This window comes from Vitis vinifera, chromosome 1 (assembly GCF_030704535.1).
Source record: "Vitis vinifera cultivar Pinot Noir 40024 chromosome 1, ASM3070453v1".
In the NCBI taxonomy this organism is placed as follows: Eukaryota; Viridiplantae; Streptophyta; class Magnoliopsida; order Vitales; family Vitaceae; genus Vitis; species Vitis vinifera.
Window position 1 is genome coordinate 4,597,255 of NC_081805.1, and position 19,854 is coordinate 4,617,108.

Below are 19,854 nucleotides of genomic sequence, written 5' to 3' on the forward strand. Positions count from 1 at the left end.
TTAGAATTGAGACTTGCAGATGTTTTAAAACATTTAGATCGATTGTTAATTGATCACACTAAAGGACAACAAATTCTATTCTAATCAGAATTTTACATTCTCATTCTCATCAATTAGGATTCAATGATATCTACGATATCTTCCTTTTTTTTCAAATAAATCTAAGTCATCGGATAGAGATTAAACCCCTAGTATTTAAGTCTTATTTGTAGAACAAGGTTTCACAATTGTGAGAGCTATGTGACCTTTCTTGGGCTTCAAGTTCTTTACCTATTTTAAGGGTTTTTGGTTTGAAAGAAACTTTGATGGGTTTTTAAGCTAAAAATCATTTTTAAGTGAAAAAATTTCTTTCAAAATTTGTTCGTTGTTCACCGTAGATTTCATTCCCACTCTCACATTTATTATCTTTATGATAAAACCCAATTTTTTTTTCTTATATGGATTTAAGAAGAGATCAAAATCAAGCTTGGTTTGAATTCCAAAACATATTTTGATAAAAGAAAGTAAGTAGCTAAAGTTTGAAGGTATTAGACAACTAGTCCAAAACAGGATTGAAGATTGAAGTTTGGAAAATCTTTATAGTCAATTAATTTTCTTTGTAGTGAATGTCTTTTATTGCTTATAAGCTTATGATTTTTTTTAATTTTTTTTTTAGGTTTTCCACATTAAATCTTGTTATTATTATCTCCTCATCTCTATCTCATCTTTTCAATTGTTTATTTTAGCTTATGAAATTTCAATTGATTTAATATACCCATTGATTAAGGAAATGAGATGAAATTGGAGTATAAGCAATTGATTTAACGTGGAAAACCTTTAGAAAAAAAAAATAAAAAATCATACACATATAAGCAATAAAAAACTTCCATTACAAAGAAAATTACTGAATATAAAGAATTACCTAACTTAAACCTTTAATCATTTCTCAAACTAGTTGTCTAATACCTTCAAACTTGAATCATTCATAAATGTAATTTCATATGCTACAACTTGTATTTTTTTATTTCTTATGCCAAGGAGGAGAAAGAAAGATGGATACAAGTAGAATTTAGGTAATCACTCCAAAGAAATAAATAAAAAATATTAATTCTTTTTTTAAAACACAACTACCGGAAATTTTCCATTTTTTTATAAAAGCTTATTTGGTGAAGCTTAAATCTTAATGCTAAAAACAACGTTTTAAAGTGAAATGCACTTTTAAACGAGTTTGAATAAAAATTATAACCCTGAGCTTCACATTTCCAAAGTTTTGTTTAATTATTTTTTTGAAAAGATATCATAATTATTTTCATCTTGAATAAAATCAATTTTAAAATGCAGTTACCAAATAAAAAATTTTAATCACATGGGAAAGAAAACTGCCCAACGCAGAAAGTGTCCCAAAAAGATGGTTTGAAAAGCAATTTCAAACATAAAACACTTTGAGCCAAGGGTATCTTAAAAGGATGATTTGATTGATTTCCATGCAATTTATAGAGTTTTCTGAACAATAATAAAAAAATAGAAAATATTTCAAAAGCTTTCACATTTACGGAAGTGTAAAATATCTTTATAGAGAATAAGTCTGGAGAAAACTGTTTTTCATATTTAATTATTTAAACAAAATTTTATTTCTGAAAATAATTGCAAAACTGTTCCTAAAACCCATTTTTGAAGAAATGTTTTTGAGAAAGTTGCCAAACAAGCCCTACTCATCCCTCTGCTATGTTCTTTTAACTTGGATTCTTTAACATGCCGATATATACTTTTGCATCCGGTAAAATTAACCAAGAAACGAGGAACAACAGCCTTCTAACCAGGGATCAAAGTCCTTCACAAAATACAAATAATATGCATGACCAAAAAGCAATCTGTCTCAAGCCTGTTTGAATCAGCTCAACCAACCAACCAACGGTCCCTCACCATCGCATCTCTAACCCATATCACCAAAAATAAATTTAACACTTTTGATAACCTCCAAGCTCTCTTATGCAAAGTTAAAGAGCATGTTCATCATCCTATTCATAAAAGACATAACTCTCTAATTAAGGAACAATCCCTTTGGTCTTCATGAGGTACGCAGCAATTGCAACTATGATGATGAAGATAATGATCCATAAGCTAAATCCTGCAAAATAAAAAACAAATGGAGAAAAAGTATTTAATTTTTAAATGTGCTGAACAAAATTTATATTAAAAGTTCCAAGCCAATTTCACAAAGGATGTTCTGACAGAGCCAAACATGGTTCTTTGAAGGCCAGCCTTCTATATCCCTTAAAAAGACCTTTAAAACTTCTAAAATAATAGTAACCACGAAACGGATTCTCCTTGAGAACATGGTTTCTCAGGAAACTTGTCCCAGAACTGGTCTCAAAACTGGATACGAAGTGGTTTCCCTTAAAATGAAAAATAAATGGCAAACATGTCAGGAAACATGTAATAGTTGGTTCCCAATCCTGTAGATATTGTCCACTCTACGTTCAAGGAATTCTCGGGGCTTTAAAATGTGTCTACATGGTTAAAAGAAGTTTATACAAATACAAAACAAAAACCCTTTTTCTTATCCGATGTAAGATATCATAATTACCTTTTCATGCAGACACAACATCCTTGTCGCGTCTCACAGAATTGTGGGGTTAAACAAATAAATACTCTTTGAGGGGCCAACTAAACTCTCACATCAAGGTTGGGAATCGGTTTTGATACTATTTGTAATGATTGCCTCCCAATCAAGTAAATATTGTCTAGTTTGAGCCAAGGGACTCTCGTGGATTTAAAACACGTTTACATGATTAAGAGGAGTCTATTGTCACGAACTTAGTCTTTTCCTAAGCTCGTGCAGCACTAAGACAAGTGGAGCATCTTGTGACACTATACATATATAGCGTGGGGAACTTTTTCCCCTATCCGATGTGGGATATCACAAAACTAGGATGGGAAAGCCTATAAAAGTTTAAGGAAATGAAGAAGAAACAAAAGGTTGATGGTTGGTGCTAGTGTTTTCTCCAATACAATTAATTTTCCCACCCTTCTACGCAAGCAAACATGTTCCCTAGAGAATTCTTTTCAACGAAAATTTCTTCATGTTCTCAAATTTTTAGGGACTATTCACCATGTCCATACACACCTACGTTTCCTCTAGGGAACTATTCATTTAAACTAAACCCAAGACCAGCCAGCAGTATTTTCGTAATGATAGGAGAATTATATATACCCTAAATCATGTGCCCTTGAGGCAAGGGCTTAAGTAGTAAAAGGATGGAGAGGGTTTGTGGGAGGTTCTAGGTTCAAGTCCCAATGGACAAAAATTTACCTATCAAATATATAATATAGCCTAAATCACATACTAGCTTAAAGAATATCAATTATGCACTCAAGTAACCACAACTGGGAATCATGATATAATAGAACTAGCGGGTAATAATGAAGGTCATCCCTGCAAACTCTCTGAGTTCTATATGGGGAGTAGTAAGTGATACATTTCAAGTTCTGTCAAAACTAGAGCTTAGACCATTGTCTAATTGGTCCTATTATTTGACCAGAAACAATATGATGATTAGCTTCTAATCGTAGCCTACTTCTGATATTAACCCATGGTGGTTTCCTGGACATACAGGGTGAATAATTGCATTATTGAGTCAGAGGATTGTGGAAGTCACATACCATTTTTCTTCATCTCCTTGATTACTGTCACCCTTGCACTGGAATCCATGGATGCAGAGACCAAAGCCCTGGATGTAGAAGTTGCATGGTTAACTATTAACAATTATTCTTAGAAAGGACAGATTTTCAGTATGAGGACTTAGACAAGTTGGAGAGAACCTTGAATCTTGGGAGAACCTCATTGTTGTCACTATGCCAAGGTGTGCTTTTCTAACCACTGCCTGCACCTGCATACTTGCAGAATTCACAATCACAATGTCTCCCTGGATTGTCCCACTGCATGTCAACCAACCACAGAGGAAAAAAATTAACAGAATTGCTTGTAAGAACTAAAAGTTCACTCTATTATATGGTAAAACAAGCCTAGTCACCAAAAAAAGAAAAAAAGAGTTGGTTAAGTATCCCCTTTATGGAAAAGAGGAAACCCTTATCACAAAAATATGGAAACACCCTAGGAAGCAAAAGTGTATACTATCCCAAGATTGCATACATTTGGCTCAGTTAGAAAAGCCAGGTAAAATATTTTTGGTTACTCCAGAACAGGCATAAGTCATGGCAAAGCTATGACATAAGCCAATTGACAGATAAATCATTGTTTAATCGTTGCCTTCGTGAATGTATCCAAAGAACAGTAAATCAGAGAGACAGGACAATGGTAAGATCTGATCTACAAAATTCTTTTTCTCTCGAGAATTTGCCACTGTTCTACAGATGCTATAGAAACAAATATGTTGATATTAATAATTCTCTACATTAGAGATTTCCTATGTGTGGATCATTTATAACAGTGAGATAAATCCCCTTTTATTAATAGAGAATTTTGGGATCATCTTCAAAAAAAAGGAGGAAATTATATTTCCTTGAGTAATTGAAAGTAAAAGGTGAAAACTTATACACTGAAAGGAGCTTTCCATCAGCTGAAACACTGAAAGCAGAAATTGAGTCACGGACTATTTGCTTTGATCCCACCTTCTTCCATGTGGTGGTGTTCCATGTCACAATGCATGCACCTCGGTCTGTATAAAATAAGACTCATAATGGTTAACCCATAAAACAGTAATGTAGAAAGAAAGAACTTTCTTCTAAAGATAAAGAGGACATCATCCAAAACTGAATATTCACCTCGAACTGCAGCAATATACAGAACCTGATTCTTGACGTTAGTTTGAGAAAATCTGCAGAATGCAAAAACCTCATCCTGGATGTGTTGAGCAAATCCAATTAGTTCAGAAACATGTAATACTATGAGCAACTTGAATAGTAGTACAAGCTAGAGAATTCCAAAAGAGAGTAATATTTTCATTTCTGCCATACACACAGCCACTAGGTAGGATCATGATTTGGAGGTCTCACAAGGCAAGGAAAGCTGAGTCTCTACGGTGGTAAATGCTCTGTCCTTGTTTTTGGTTCAAGGAACATAGGTTTGAAAATATTACGCCCTGGATGTTAACAAAAAACCGATCTATATCCACTAACCAAGAACTCTTGTGGTGGATCATGGAGGCACCTGGATTATGGACAGACTTAGAAAGTCAAGGATCCTGCCATTCCACCAAAACATTAATCCAGGACAGTTCCTCGATATGAGAATTACAAAAATTTCTTACATTTTCCTTGGGTAGTGAAGCTATAGCCGTTGATGATGTTAGATCCCAAACCCTACCAGGACCACCAGATCCCAAGGAGACGAGAAATTTTCCATCAGGACTGCAAGACATAACAGAGCCAAACATCTAAGCACAAAAACATCAAATGAAGTAGAAAGCAAGATGTAGTTTTATTTTTATTTATTTTCTTTTTGCAAGCTAGCAGCTTCAGGAGTAAAATTCCCATTTAATGCTGCTACCATCATGAACCTGAAATCAAAATCCTTCACGGTTGCATGAGCTTGAGCCTCACTGAGAACATTTTCCATGCTAGGCCACTTGAACACCCTTAAATTGCCGTCCTGTACTGCAACAAAATTGGAGTGTCATATAACATGCTATCGAGCATGACCTATTAAAAAAAACATGCTACTGAGCAATAAAACAGTATTTAATTTCATTATACAAGGTTCTGTTTGTTTCAGTATAACTTCACACCAGAAAGATTTTTTTAAGTAAATTGATTTAGAAATAAATTAGTGATTATGGTTCTTCTGGCCTTTGGTTAAGACTTTAAAATGCACTGGCGATTAGAAAAAGTAAACCCTAAAGTTGCCTATTGATGAAGAATCCAAATTAATCCCTAGACAAGGGCAATGATGGTATTCTGGCAATGGATAAGGAGGTAGTAGCTGGGATGTACTGGTGGCAGCTAGGCAGTGTATTGATGGGCAGTAGAATTGCTGATAGTGTGGCATTAGTCATCATGGCTGTGATGGTGAGTCCTGGTGGCAGTGGCGTCCGTCATATAGCCATTTTGTTTTCCCTCTGAAAAACTATCAGATTTTTCTTATTGCAGTGAACAACTGAAAATGCTGAATGCTTTCCAGAAAAAGTTTTTTGACAGAAAAAAAATAATAATAAAAATAAAATAAAATAAAATAAAGCCTAAAACAGCACAACTGATGCACAAAACTACCAAATGCATAAAGCGAAAAATAAAGATCCATCTGCACCAAATTTCAAACCTTCAAACCAAGGATTGTCTACCTTTGGGAGATGGAACATGGCTAACCTGCAATGAACCTTATACTAAAAGCTGCTTTTTGGATAAAGTTTCAAACTCAACAAAGAAAATCAACAGAGGATCAAATCTATGGCTGCAGATGCCCACCAAAACTCCCCCTCAAGAATGTATCCGACAGAAATTGGTAGGAAAACTCTATGCTGCATGTGGACTTATTTAAAACTAAGTATAGTTTCAGACATAACCAGCTCAAATCCTTGCTAGACAAAATTCTTCCCCAGGAACTGTTTCCATGGACCAAGATACTATTGGCTAACTCAAAACCAAGGATGAAAATATAAAAAATTGTGGAATATCCATAGTTGGCTTTTTCAGAGATATCATACATATTGAATAAGAATTCAAAGAAAAAAAACCAATAGAACGGAAATTGATCAAAACTCATGAAAATATTGGAAAAACTTTAAGAAATGATGAAATAAGCAATAAAACACATATTGAAGTTGTTATTTTTAAGAAAACAATCCATTTATGATAAAATTTGTGACATTGAGCAATAATATAATGTGCACTAATCAGAAATATGAATTTTGAAAGTATAGACTTAATACTAATGTGAAGTTTAAAAAAACTAAACAAAGTTTTTAACAAAATAATACTAGTTTGAAAAAATTAGTGTCATTGTTCTAGCAACAAATTTGAGTTTAGTGAATAACAAATACTAATGTGGAGATAAAAAATTTATTTTTATGGAATTGCATTATAGGAAAACATATAATATTTCAAAATTTAAAACACGTTATATTTATAAAATAATTTAAATTTTAGACAAGAAATATTTCCATATTAAAAAAACTAACTTAAAAATATTGTAACATAATGTCTTGAAAGTAAATAACTTCAAATTAATTAGAACTTATTTAAATTTTTAATCAATCTATATTTATCTTACTTTCTACTAAAATTATCTTAAATTCCTTTCAATTCATTTATATTCATTTATTTGAAAACAAACCCTGACAATAAAATTATTAATTTTATTGAAACATTTTTTTATTACATTTTAAATAAAAAATTAAATCATTCAAAATTTTTAAATAAGATTTTATATCGGATATTTTATTTAAAAGTTCATTTTCAAAGTCTCTTTAAAAAAGATAATGTAAAATAAAAGCACTATAAATTAAAACTTAAAAAAATTAAATTAAAATACAAGGATAATTATCGATGATTTTTCAAAAAAAGAAAAGAAACTGAAAAATGGGTAAATAATCGGTAATAAATCACTGAAACTCACTCCCAGCTGCTGGAGCCTTGTGGTCATTGATTTTTTTTGCAAAATTGCCAAAACTTGCCCCATCCGACTTCCCCTGCTGTTTTTCGCTTCAGGCAGGCTAGATTTCCAATATTTTGATCCAAATTTCTCAGAAATTCTCCGAAATTTAAATCTTTGCTCAAAACAAAAAAAATGTATATATATATATATATATGTATAGAAAATCTGAGAAGGGTACAACATGCATACATAATTATTGTGCTTTTATATTATGGACCTAAACAAGCATAGGGGTTAATTGTCAGTGTTTTTATTTGCTACGGAAAATGCAGGAAAGAGAAGAAGAAAATTTTCAAATATATATTTTATAGCGTTTTGTTTCAAAAAAGAAAACTTACTTCAACTAAGACAAATTGATATATTAAAGCTCGATTGAGTAGCGAATTTGTTCATATGGGTCCTAAAAAATGCAGAACTAAATTCAAAATTTTAATTTGTTTTCTATTCCTATTTTCTTAGTAACCATATTGAGTATTATAATTATTTACCAAAATGAATTTAAATTGAACAGCGAAAAAAAATCAAGGATAGTCTCTACCTCGCCACCAACAGCAAGCATTGAACCATCATTATTGAATGTCAGTGCTAACTGTTGTCCAACGTCTTCCAAGTGGGTGAGAACTTTCTCAGAAAGTTTTAAACCCTGTTTATGGACTTCCTCAGTCTTAATTTCATCCCACTGAAACCATCTACACAAAAAGGTCAAATAATAAATTAATAATCCTTAATAACTAGTAAGGATAAAATTGAACATCCATCTTAAAGCACTAGTGTTTTGTCTTTTCTTTTTTCTCTAATAGGCAACAAAAAATTTACATATATAATAAACAGCGCCATAAAAAAAGGGGCACACCCTATGTACACAGGAGTATACTAAGGTAGCACCTGAACAAAAAAAGAAACAACAAGAAGACATCAAAAACATAAAAAATATCAAGGGCAAAATGCTAGGGGTGTTCTTCAGTACAATTTTAGAAATGAATGTTTCCACAAAATCAACTCTTAAGAAGTTTCTACCTTTGTATTATTGTCACAATTTCATGTGCTCTCACTATTGTCCTCATTCCCTCTCCTTCATAATCATTCCTCAATTTGCACTAAATCTCATCTGATCCCTAAGGTTAGTTTCAGACCAGGCCAAAGCAAATGCCTATTATCTTCTGCGGTCATTACTGCTTCCTACAGCATTCCTGTTCTTAGCTGCTACCTACGGTTCTCAACTGAGGATCTTAAAGGGGCACATAAAGAACTCCCCAAAAACAGAATATTGATGGTTTAGGTTATTGAAAATAAAGAAGAAATACAGTGAATTGGTATATTGTAATGATATATACAAAATTCTATGATCCAATATACTGTTTGGTAGATTTTTTTTTTCCCACCTTTGCTAGGAAAAAAATCATTTAGAAGGTATTAGTACCATAACAAAATTGGGTAAAATAATCTTGGATCATGTGAATACTTTTCAGATATCAGTTTTAATCTTTAATTTATCTCTGTGACATAATTGTGATAACATTAACACAATTCTGTAATGTAATACGTAAATTTACTGAGTCAATTTCAATATGATGAACCAACTCTGCCTCTGCTCATAGATTCTCATATGCAAATATCACTCCACTGATTTGCGATAATCAGAAAGCAGAACTGCCTGCCAAAATCAATTCCTAGTATAACATTTCTTTCATCTATAGTTTTCTCCATTTTTCCTCAATTCATTTTTTCTGCTGGATTTTAAAAGAAGCTTTGGTGCAAATCTATAAAATTGGAAGTTTCAAGCCGGGACTCCAGCTTAAACTTTCAGCCACAGTTTCAGTGAATCTGTTAATTTCAGTAATTTGATCCTACAGAATGTACTTTTCCAATCCAAGAAGAAAAATTTTAGAAGAGGGATGGGATGCTCAGCACTGAATCATATTATAACATACTAGTCAATGGTGGCAGAGGTAAAGAAAAAAGGAATGCACTGCTCAGTGATGAATTGTGTTATCAAACAACCCTGTGGTTACTTGTCAAAGAGAAAAAGAGCGAGAAGATATACTTGCAACTTTTTGGCAACGAACAGATAAGACCTTCTCCACCTGGATGCACAGCCATTCTATAAGGTAAATCAGCACCTATTCCAAGTTTAAACACCTGAAATAAAAGAATAGCGAAATCATTTTTTTTATTACACAAATAAGAATATATTAAAAGCACCAACCCAAAAAGGGGGTGCACACCTAGTACATAAAAAGTATACAGAGGGACCAGCACGACAACTCAGACTCATATAAGATAATTCATCAAAATAAATGCAATATGAGAGCAGGGTTAACATTAAGCTGTTATAGCATACAGATCACACCATGTGATGTTGAACAACAAAACTCAACTCAACAAAGCCTTGGTCACAACTATTTAAGGTCGGCGGATGAATCTTATTTCACTATTCTCCTATATCCAAGAGCAAACTATTTGATCATATACTAACTGGCCCTTCTCCCATCTTTCAAGCACTCTTGGCTGTAGTTATCTTCATAGCACATGTCTAAACCATTTTAATCAATTTTATCCTGACCAATTTTGTTTCCCCTTAGCTACAATGTGCCTCCAGCTTAATGAATATATTTTTGTGTAGGATTTTTGGGCCTCCAAATCTGTGAAAAACAAGTCTGGAAAGAAAGCAAGAGGGTAGGATGTTCCAAATATCCATTCCTCTCAAAGAGGGGATCAATTCCTAGAGATCACCTTGAGGACAGGTTCCACAAATGGCATGGGCTGATGTAGGACAAGATAGCCCCAGAAAATTAACATTGTTTGGAAAACTCCTATGTCTTGTGGTAATTTTCATTTTAGGAGTTTCCAATTTTTTTTTTAAATTATGTGAGGGCTTTATGGTTTTAACTGTCAAAATTGTGTATTTATAAGTTACTACATCGGGTTGGTCCAATCTTAGGTATTTATTTTTGGGATTTTATAGAGCCTTTAAATTGGCATTCAATCATACAACAATATGGATTGATTGACCAACAAAACTTCTCCTATTTTTCCTAGTGGGTTCTAGAGGTTCCATCTTCCTTGTGTATTTAAGCATCTCCCAAACCCCATGGACATGATGCTTTATTCAGGTTAAGATGGCAGTCTTCTTCCTGATATTTCCTGCCACATTAATATTTTTAATAAGCACACAACCTTGTATATATTAGCAAAAGCGCATCAAATTATTTCCTGCCACATTAATATACACTCCTAATTCTACCTTTTCCCACCTTCCCACTCATCCATCTCAATATCCATATTTTAGCCACAGTTGTGTTATTTTCTTATTATTATTATTATTATTATTATTATTATTATTATTATTTTTTGGTAGACAAATGCATTTCACCCCTTTTTTTATAGGAAAATAAAAAATATATTAAGAGAACACACACTCAATGTACACAAGTGGTATACAAAAGGCTCTAAAAAAAAGGACAGCATTTCACCATATTTTATGAACATATTATTTCTTAATTGATCATTATGGCACTTGCAACATTGTTAGATTCATAGATATTTTCTAATACCTTGCCTTCAATTTTACAGGTACGAGTCAATCACATAAGCTAAAGAAATACTCCTCCACTTCATCCACCCCACTCTTTTCCACTCTAGTTCTGTAGGCAACATCATGTTCAACCTCTGCCTCCTTTTGGATGACAACACTCAAGTAGCATTAGTGATCAATGGATACTCTTTGGTATCTCCAAATCACTAATCTTAGTTATTTCCTAACTTCTTCTTTTCTAGTTTACTAAAATTGTGCCCACAATAAGTTTGTCTTTGTCCTCCTAGAAAAAAATTTTAATTACAAATAAATTTCAGCAATCCAGACTGACTTTGTTTCACATTATATCATGGGGAAATACATAGCACCATTGAACCTCACTATACATGCCAGTTAGCTTCTACATCCTTATAACCATATAAAGCTGTCCAGAAATCAAGATGCAAATAACGCAGAATTGATTTCTAAAAGACGGCCTTAACAAAGTTGCTTCCCTTGGGATTGTGAAGGCAACAGTTGAGGGCAACTAATCAGCAATCCTCAGATTGAATAAAAACAAAAACAGAAATGGCACTCCACATATGATGACATTATGAGACCAGACTTCCAAAATCCTAATGCAATACAAGTAACTTTTGGTTAGATCCAGAATAGAAGCTGATTTTTTTGGCCAAGAGTGGGGCTCCTGCAAGCATGCACTTTAGACACCACCCCTATTTCCTTCTTGATTTCTGGGGTCTATTTGTTGGGATGTTATTCCAGGATGGGGTTCCTTTCAAGGATATTTTCTTCTTATCCTCATCATCCCATTCATCCATTATCGATTAGAAGGAAGGGCTTTAAATCCTTTTAAGGCTTTTTTTCTTCTTCTTCTTCTTTTTCTCTCTCTCTCTTTTTGGGGTTAAAATAATTTTCTGTTGCTCAGCCAAAACCAAAACAAAAAGGGATTTCTTGGTGCTACTCGATTTCGGAAAATCCAGACACAATGTGATAATAGGAGCTATTTGCAAGCATTAATGTTTGCCTACATGCACCTTCAACATGAAGAACATGAACTAAAAATGTTACTATTTCATTACACCTCCTACATGCAGCATAAAGAACATTTTATTTAACAGCGTTTCCAAAAATCAATCAAATTCCGAATTCAATGTAAACACAAAATAAAAAAACAACAAATCGAATTAACAAAAAAAAAATCAAATCTGACCCCAAAATAAAAAGAAAAAATAAATCTAACTCACGGGCATATCGGAGAGAGAATTGGAGGCGAAATCGAATTCAGCGAGAAGAAGAGCGTTGGGGATGCCGCTGCGGCCTTCGCCCCCACCGCCGCAGAAAACTAGATAGGTTGGAGCAGCGGGCGACGGCGTGGATCCCTCTCCCGAAACTTCATCAGCTTCTTGCTTTTGATCGAGGGGTTGGGGAGCGTCGTTGATGATGGTGGACGGCGCCCACGCAGCTCCATACAAAGGGACACCGTACTTCTTGTAGTTCGGAGGATCTGGATTCTTGGCCTTCCCCATAGTCCCTAGCCACCTTCGCTTTCGCTTACCCTTCTGTCGATCTCAATTTTCAGCGTTGAGCTCGACTTGTAGCGTTGAAACTTGAGAGTCTGGTGGGTCAGGCCTGGTTACGTGTCTTAGAGACTGGAGGGGTTCCCATAGACTTGATTGCTTGGCAAATATGGGCCCTATTAGCCCAGCCCATTTTACTTTTCTTTATAACGAAAACAACAGTAAAATAAGTGTTACCTAAAATTTCTACACATTTAAGTTTGCATATGTTCTTTTTTCCATAGATTGTAGTAGTGTTTGATTTTTTGTTTCTTTTGGGCATTTTTTTTCTCTTTTTTGTAGCTAAGGATAAAGACTGAATTTTTATGTTATGTTTAATTTAAAAAAAAAGTACTAAGAAAAATAATTTTCTTATGTTTGATTTACCATAAAAAATATTAAAAATAAAATAAAATATAATTTAAATTAGTTCAAAGTTATACATTTTAAAATTTTTTTAACGACTTACTCTTTATATAGAAGATAAAACATAAATGAAATAGCTTATAAATTTTAAATTTATTTTTATTTTTTCTATAGTATTTTCTCTCAAATTTCTCAGAATCCAAACATTGGGTTAATCCTTTGTTTAGATCATGAAAATACTACCCTATATTTGATTTCAAAAAAAATATTAAGAAAAAGAAAAAAAATATTAAAGAAAATGATTTTTAATATTTGATTTATGATAAAAATATGAAAGAAAATAAAATATAATTAATATTAAATTGTTAATTTGTTCATTTTCAAGTTATTTAATCTTTGTATAAAAAAAAGAAAAATAAGTAAAATAAATTTAACAAAGATATAAAATAATTTATTAAATTTATTTTTATTACATTTTCTTTTATTCTATTTTCCCTTCCGCTTACTTTTTCTTAAAATTTATAAGAATCAAACATACAGAAAAAAAATGAAAATAATCTAAAATTTCTTAATTGAAAAATATAATGGTAAATTAAAAATAATAAAAACTATTTAGAAAATAATAAGTTTTCAAAATTCCATGGTCTTCTTATAAAAGGAAAAAATGAGAAAAAAATAATTAAATTTGAAGGTTTTTTTTTTGTTTTTCATTCTTTATCCTTCCAATTTCCTTTCAAGTGTTTTGACACTCTCCCTCGCACTTTTTAAAATTCGTGAAAATTTTCTGATTATTAACAAAAGAAGACTTAAAAGTGTATTTGATAGTAATTTTAGAAAACGTTTTTAACATTTCAAATACTTGAATGATAAAAAAATTTAAGTATTAAAAATATTTGCTATAATTACTATCAAAGGTTTCTTAAATAAGAGTGGGTAAGAAAAATTCCAGTGAATGTGTTGCGGTTTCAATTCTAGTGTTAGATATGTTTAATAACAAAACGGTGGATTTGGGGGACAAAGAAATAAATAAGAAGTCGTAGCACCAAATTCATTGCTCATTCACTCACTTCCGTAATTTCCATTCCATCCCTTTAAATTTGTGACAAGCAAATGGTAGTGCTCCATATATAAATAAAAACTTGGAAACTAGAAAGCTTCATTACACAATCGAAAATTTTAATTTTTGCCTAGAGTGAAAGGAGGAATTAGTATGATGATTCCTAGCCAGAACCATTCCATCTATGCCCGGTTTGATGGTTGACACTTGACGGCGGACGAGAGGGAAGCTACAGCCTCACCGACCGTCAAGTAAACACTATCTGGTCTCAGAATGTCACGGCCTTCATCCCACCGCTGCAGTTTTTCCATCACTTCACCCACCGGGTTCACCAACGCCATCTGTGGAACCATTTAAGTATCAAACTTTGTATCAGTAACAACAGACTTGAAAGAGATGAACAATATATATGTGTGTACTTGCCTCAAGGCCCTTCTTTTCCAGTGCCTTCTTCAAGTCGCTAAAGATTGAGACTCCGCTGGTGTCTATGGTGCTCACAGCTGGAAATTATACGAATACATATATAAGAGCATGTTTATGTTATGGTTTTAAACTAACATGAGCATATCGAATTATACAACTCGCCTGACAGGTCTAGGATCACAAATTGGAGGGATGAGTGCTTTTTCCCCTCCTCTTCTGCATCTTGTGCTTCATATTCTTCTACCCATCTCAAAATCCTTTCATTGAGGTAAGTGGTGTTTGCGAAGTTGATTGAAGCGTCAATGCTTAAAATGAGGAAGCCTGGAACTTTCATACCATCCTTGTAATGATGAATATTGCGATATATATCTGTCCCTGGTATATTCCCTAACATCCCTGTTCTTGGCCTAGTGACTTGCAGGAGGACCTTGAAAATGGAAATTCCTACCTGATCATCATCATAATGAGTATCAGCATCTCAACGAATGATTAAATAAAGAAATCGAATGGCTTATTTCCTCTGCAAATGAAGGGAATTAGGAGAACTTACTGCAATGGCAAGACCCTGTTGGACAGAGATAAAGATGACACCCAAGAATGCACATAACAGCACAATGAAATCGAATTTATCAATCTTCCAAATTTGATAAGCAGCCGGGAGGTCAATGAGGCCCACCACCGCTGTGACTATGATCGCGCCCAGCACTACGTTTGGTGTGTATTGGAACAGAGGCATGAGGAAGAGGAGAGTCACCATGACAGTCACCGCCATTATTATATTAGAGGCTGCAGTTTTGGCTCCTGCATTGTGATTCACAGCAGACCGAGAGAAAGCACCTGCAAATTTAAACTTCAGTTAGAAACTCATGGTTTAACTCTGCATCAGCAATTGGGATCTCTCGTAATGCTTTGAACCTGTTGTGACGTAGCAGGAAGTAGAGGAGCCAACAATGTTCATCAGCCCAATCGCCATCATTTCCTTGTTCCCATCCACTTTGTAGCCCTTCAGAGCAGCAAAAGTCCTTCCCACTGCAATACCTTCCTGTTTGAACCATCAGAAACCAATATAAGCCATGGCTGGTGTGGCGCAATATAACTACATTAGTTAAGCTAAATTTGCACAATCCAAAGCACTGGAAATTGCTTACAGTAAGGGAAATAATGCCAGTGACAAGGCCAGTTTTCATTACTAGTCCCAGGTAGCTTCCATGGAAATGCAACATGTTCCACGAGGGAGGGTTTAAACCTTCTTGTAATTTTCCAATCTGATGACAGACCCATAAAAAGTAATCAGTGAAAGGAGGATGAGGATTGAGAGCTGCATATGGTAATTACCACTTAGTGACAGACCGATCAGAAAACTTACTATGCTGATGCCATGATGTTGAGCTTTGAATGCGAAAACCAATAGGGTCGAGATGATGACAGAAGCAAGAGGAGCTCCGGCTGAGACCCAGAACAGATTTGGTTTCTTCATGCTCTGCATTGCACACAATCCAATATCAATTTGGTATTCTCAAATACCATGGAAGCTTTAATTAGAATCCAAACCGACGGGTTTTATCAGACTTAGGAGTATGACTATTGTGGAGTCCTATGTATGACGTGGTTGTGTGGCGTGAGGGCAGAATGTGTATGTCATCATAACCGTACACGATCATGCAACGGCTATGATCATCCAGAAACAAATCGGCTATCGGGGATATATATAGACCGTAGGAGCACGTGTGTAGAGGACCATGGGTGTCCCACTGTCGGCAATAAATATTAAATAGGGAATAAATGAAGATGTTGTCATGAAGTCATGGGTTGTTTGATATGTTTGACCATGGTTGAAGAGAGAGAGGAAACGAATAACGTACAACGTGTCTTGCCAGCAGAAGCAGCGATAGGAAGCAGAACCCCATCACTATTGTTTGCCATGACCACTGCACATAACATCAATTTCATTTTTTCAGAAAATCAATAAATAAATAAAATATTTGGTCTATGATGCATCACTAATTTTCGTTTTCTTGTTTTCCTCCACCTAAAATTGGTTTCCCAATTTGTGACAACCACGTCCATAAAATAATTCAATCAGTAACACTATGTATAAAATTACTGGGGAGAAGGAACGTACAAAATAAAATTTCAAAAACCAATCATATGATAGAAAATGTTTAATGATTATATTTTTTAATAATATTTAAAATTAATGTTGTTGTTTTAAGGTTTGGATGTTATGACATCACGTGAATGCACGGTAAAAGGTTTGGATGAGACCAATCATTATAAAAATAACATCTAATAAGTGGGTGGAATGGTCTAGTTGATGGACTTAATGCCTTTTAAATCTTGTAGTGATTACCACTAGGATTTTCTATTTAGCTTATGATTTCTTTTTTCCTTTTATCTATTCAACCCCTTATACGGTAAGAAGAGACCAACAACACTGACATAAAAGGAAAAGTAAGGATTAAATGTGGGGGGAATCATTGAGAGACAAACATATATTTCCCATCTTAGGATGTACAACGTTGCTTTTAGCAAGGCAAGTTACCTCAGCTGTGTTGTGGAACACAGAGCCCAGAACAGGAACCAAACCCATTTGTTTGGTGAAATGCGTAATGCCAAGGAGGGCTTTCAGCTGTTGCAGAGAGACTATAATAGCAGCTCCAGCCATGAATCCAATAAGAGTAGCCTTTGAAAGGAAATCAATAATAAATCCAAGTCTGCAGAAGCAACAGATATTCCCATGTATTATGTATTCTGATTTATCTTTTAATCGATAAAACGATAAGAGGAATATTAAAAGCTGTAGGAGTAAAGGGGAAAGAGAAAAAAATGACCTTAATATTCCAAGGGAAGCTTGAACAACACCAGCAAAAAAGGTTGAAGAAAAGGCTAGTTGAAGAAACAAGATTGGGTCTTTGGATGGAGAGACTTCCTGCCTAAGCATTGATCCCAGTATCAGAGAAGCAATAGAAACCGGACCCACCGCGAGATCCCTCGAGCTTCCTAGAGCCGCATATACAAGAGGAGGAACAAAGCTTGAATCTACATATTTGAATAAACAAAAAGGAGAAAAAAAATCAATCAGGTGATGACATGCTTTAAAAGGTATGTATATATATTAAGAAAAAAGGCTTTAAAAATAGGAAAGCTTAATTTGAAAGCAAAAAGAGTGCTCACAGAGGCCAACTATGGGAGGTAGATTAGCAAGCTTAGCATAGCTGATTCCCTGACGAAGAACCCAAATTAAAGAAGTTGAGAAGTGAAATGAGTATGCATAAATTGATGAGAAGCATGAGAAGGGAAATGAAATGGATGAGGAAAACCTGAGGAATGGCTAAGCTGGCAATGGTGAGGCCAGAAACGATGTCAGATTTGAAGAGTTTGAGACTGTAGTTGGGACCCCATTGAAGGATAGGAAAAACATACTGAGCTCCAAGTATCCACTTCCTCTTGGGTGGCTGTCCCTTGAATTGGCGCAAAGGGTCATCCGGGAAGAAGGTTTCCTTGAGCCTGGTCTTGAACTTCTGAAAGGTGCTCCTATGGGGTGGTGGAACTACCTTATGCACCTCCATGGTTATCTCCACGCAGTGAGAGTGCAAATTGCTCGCATTTGGCTCCATTGATGAGATGATTATTGGTCTGGTGGGCTTGTATTATAGCCTCGTAGGCTTCTATTTTATCTAAGCCAGCCCCAGTCCCCACATCAATCAACTTCCCCAGGGACCGCTATAAAACAAAGGAGTACTTGTCTACAAGGTGGAACTAGTAAAGCTAAAGCGGAGCTAGTGAGAGCTACAAAAGAGAGACTGAATATTTATGGTGAGAACCTTCTCGATTTGGCTTTGTGATTGAACCCACCCACTTTCGCACTGTAAAAAAGAAGACAATTATTATCGGTATCAATTAAGTTATTTTATCTATCTACTACAACAGTCGGAAGGAAATGAAGGCGGCAAACACCACGCCCATACACATAAAACAGCAGAGACATAGAGAGACAGAGATAGGATGCTGAAGGTACATTAACGAGTGTGCCATCAAAATGGCAATTGGGCACGTGCAGATGGAAGTTAATATGGAATATTATGAAGAATATTCGGCTTCTTCTTCACTTCTCTCACTCATGGATGGTGCACTTCTCTAAGCTGGTTATGAATTTGATAAATATATATATGGATACAAAGTGTTTAATACATTTCAGACGCATGGAGGGGAGGGAAGAAGAGAGATAAATAACTCACCAGCTTATGAATTATGATACAGCTAGCGGTTGGCCAAAGGCACCCACTTCAATCAGTGGGCTCTATCCAATCAAATGGCAGCTTTACTAGGCAATGATGGTAGTCCGATACGCTGACCATCTCTGTTCTCTGTCCTGGATTCAAATTTATGGCCTTAAGTAACGTTTTCGGAAATAAGATCATAGTCGGTTTATTAATTTCCCATCTTAAAATTTTGAATTCTTTCTACTTGGATTATTTAATGTTTTGTTGGAGAGGCTTCAATGTATCGTGGTGGGCAGAGGAGGGTGAGGGAGGAGGTGGGCAGCGAGCTGCCTGAACCTCCACACCGAATCATGGTGATGGGTCGTAAGGCCACGTGGCAGTGAACAGTGTCATAAGATGTGGATGGGTTTCACGCGCGTATGGAAGGTGCGTTGAAATAACGCTTTGTAATAAGGATGGGTAGCTTTTTTGGAATGATTGGAGGTCGATATAATTAAGAAGGGTCTAGTCATGAAAAAAAATGTGGATTGACCTAATCCTAAGCATGGGTTGTATGAGTGGAGGCTTCACATCTCCCTCCTATGCTTCTTCTTTTAGCCATCGTTTCTTTCCCCACTTTTTTTTTTTTATTTTTTTAATATTATCCTAAAAAAAATAAAGAATAAATAAGTATCCAAACATTTTTTTTCATGATTTGTAAGTTTAAAGTTTTTCTTTTGATTTTTACCATATTAATAAAAAAAATTTGAGATATAAAAATGTTATACAAATTTATTATTTATTCAAGGTTTATTTTAATATTAAATTAAAAATAAATCCTTTACATTTAATAAACCTTTTATGAATCATCAAAATTTTAATACATATATACGATTTAGGAATGACAACAAGATAGGTTCGAGATGAGTTACCTTCATCCATCCTAATTCCGTCATATTTATTTTTATATATTCCTATCATTGCCTAAAAAAATTAAATGGCATGGGAGAAGGATAGAAAATTCTCATTCTTAGTCCTATTTATTTTTATATATTTTTATCATTGCCTAAAAAAATTAAATGGCATGGGAGAAGTATAGAAAATTCTCATACTTACCTATCCCA

General features: G+C 34.4%; 2 protein-coding genes across 2 annotated transcripts; both read right to left on the reverse strand.

Annotated features, from left to right (window-relative positions):
- Positions 1–1,762: 1,762 nt before the first annotated feature.
- On the reverse strand, positions 1,763–12,760 carry LOC100242169 (SEC12-like protein 2). The gene is made up of 10 exons (XM_002284378.4): positions 12,371–12,760; positions 9,636–9,730; positions 8,130–8,280; positions 5,499–5,590; positions 5,250–5,349; positions 4,765–4,840; positions 4,538–4,658; positions 3,802–3,918; positions 3,643–3,710; positions 1,763–2,107 (listed from the first exon to the last, which is right to left on the reverse strand). The coding sequence occupies exons 1-10, from the start codon at positions 12,650–12,652 to the stop codon at positions 2,025–2,027; spliced, it is 1,185 nt and encodes a 394-aa protein (XP_002284414.2). The 5' UTR covers positions 12,653–12,760; the 3' UTR covers positions 1,763–2,024.
- A 1,311-nt stretch (positions 12,761–14,071) lies between these two features.
- LOC100256148 (probable sulfate transporter 3.3) lies at positions 14,072–18,367 on the reverse strand. Its single transcript, XM_002280730.5, has 12 exons — positions 17,849–18,367; positions 17,703–17,751; positions 17,360–17,567; positions 17,071–17,242; positions 16,391–16,456; positions 15,895–16,008; positions 15,677–15,793; positions 15,444–15,570; positions 15,079–15,365; positions 14,691–14,976; positions 14,529–14,605; positions 14,072–14,446 (listed from the first exon to the last, which is right to left on the reverse strand). Exons 1-12 carry the CDS (start codon positions 18,143–18,145, stop codon positions 14,288–14,290), a joined length of 1,959 nt encoding a protein of 652 aa, XP_002280766.1. The 5' UTR covers positions 18,146–18,367; the 3' UTR covers positions 14,072–14,287.
- Positions 18,368–19,854: the final 1,487 nt, after the last annotated feature.

Coding starts and splice junctions, on each gene's coding strand:
- LOC100256148 (XM_002280730.5), bottom strand. CDS start 18,145: ATGGAGCCAAATGCGAGCAATTTGCACTCTCACTGCGTGGAGATAACC. Junction 17,243..17,359: donor GCTTCCCTTGGAATATTAAG/GTCATTTTTTTC, acceptor TTGCTTCTGCAG/ACTTGGATTTATTATTGATT. Junction 14,447..14,528: donor TGGAAAAGAAGGGCCTTGAG/GCAAGTACACAC, acceptor ATGGTTCCACAG/ATGGCGTTGGTGAACCCGGT.
- LOC100242169 (XM_002284378.4), bottom strand. CDS start 12,652: ATGGGGAAGGCCAAGAATCCAGATCCTCCGAACTACAAGAAGTACGGT. Junction 9,731..12,370: donor ATTCTCTCTCCGATATGCCC/GTGAGTTAGATT, acceptor CTTTTATTTCAG/GTGTTTAAACTTGGAATAGG. Junction 5,350..5,498: donor GTGAAGGATTTTGATTTCAG/GTTCATGATGGT, acceptor TATGTCTTGCAG/TCCTGATGGAAAATTTCTCG.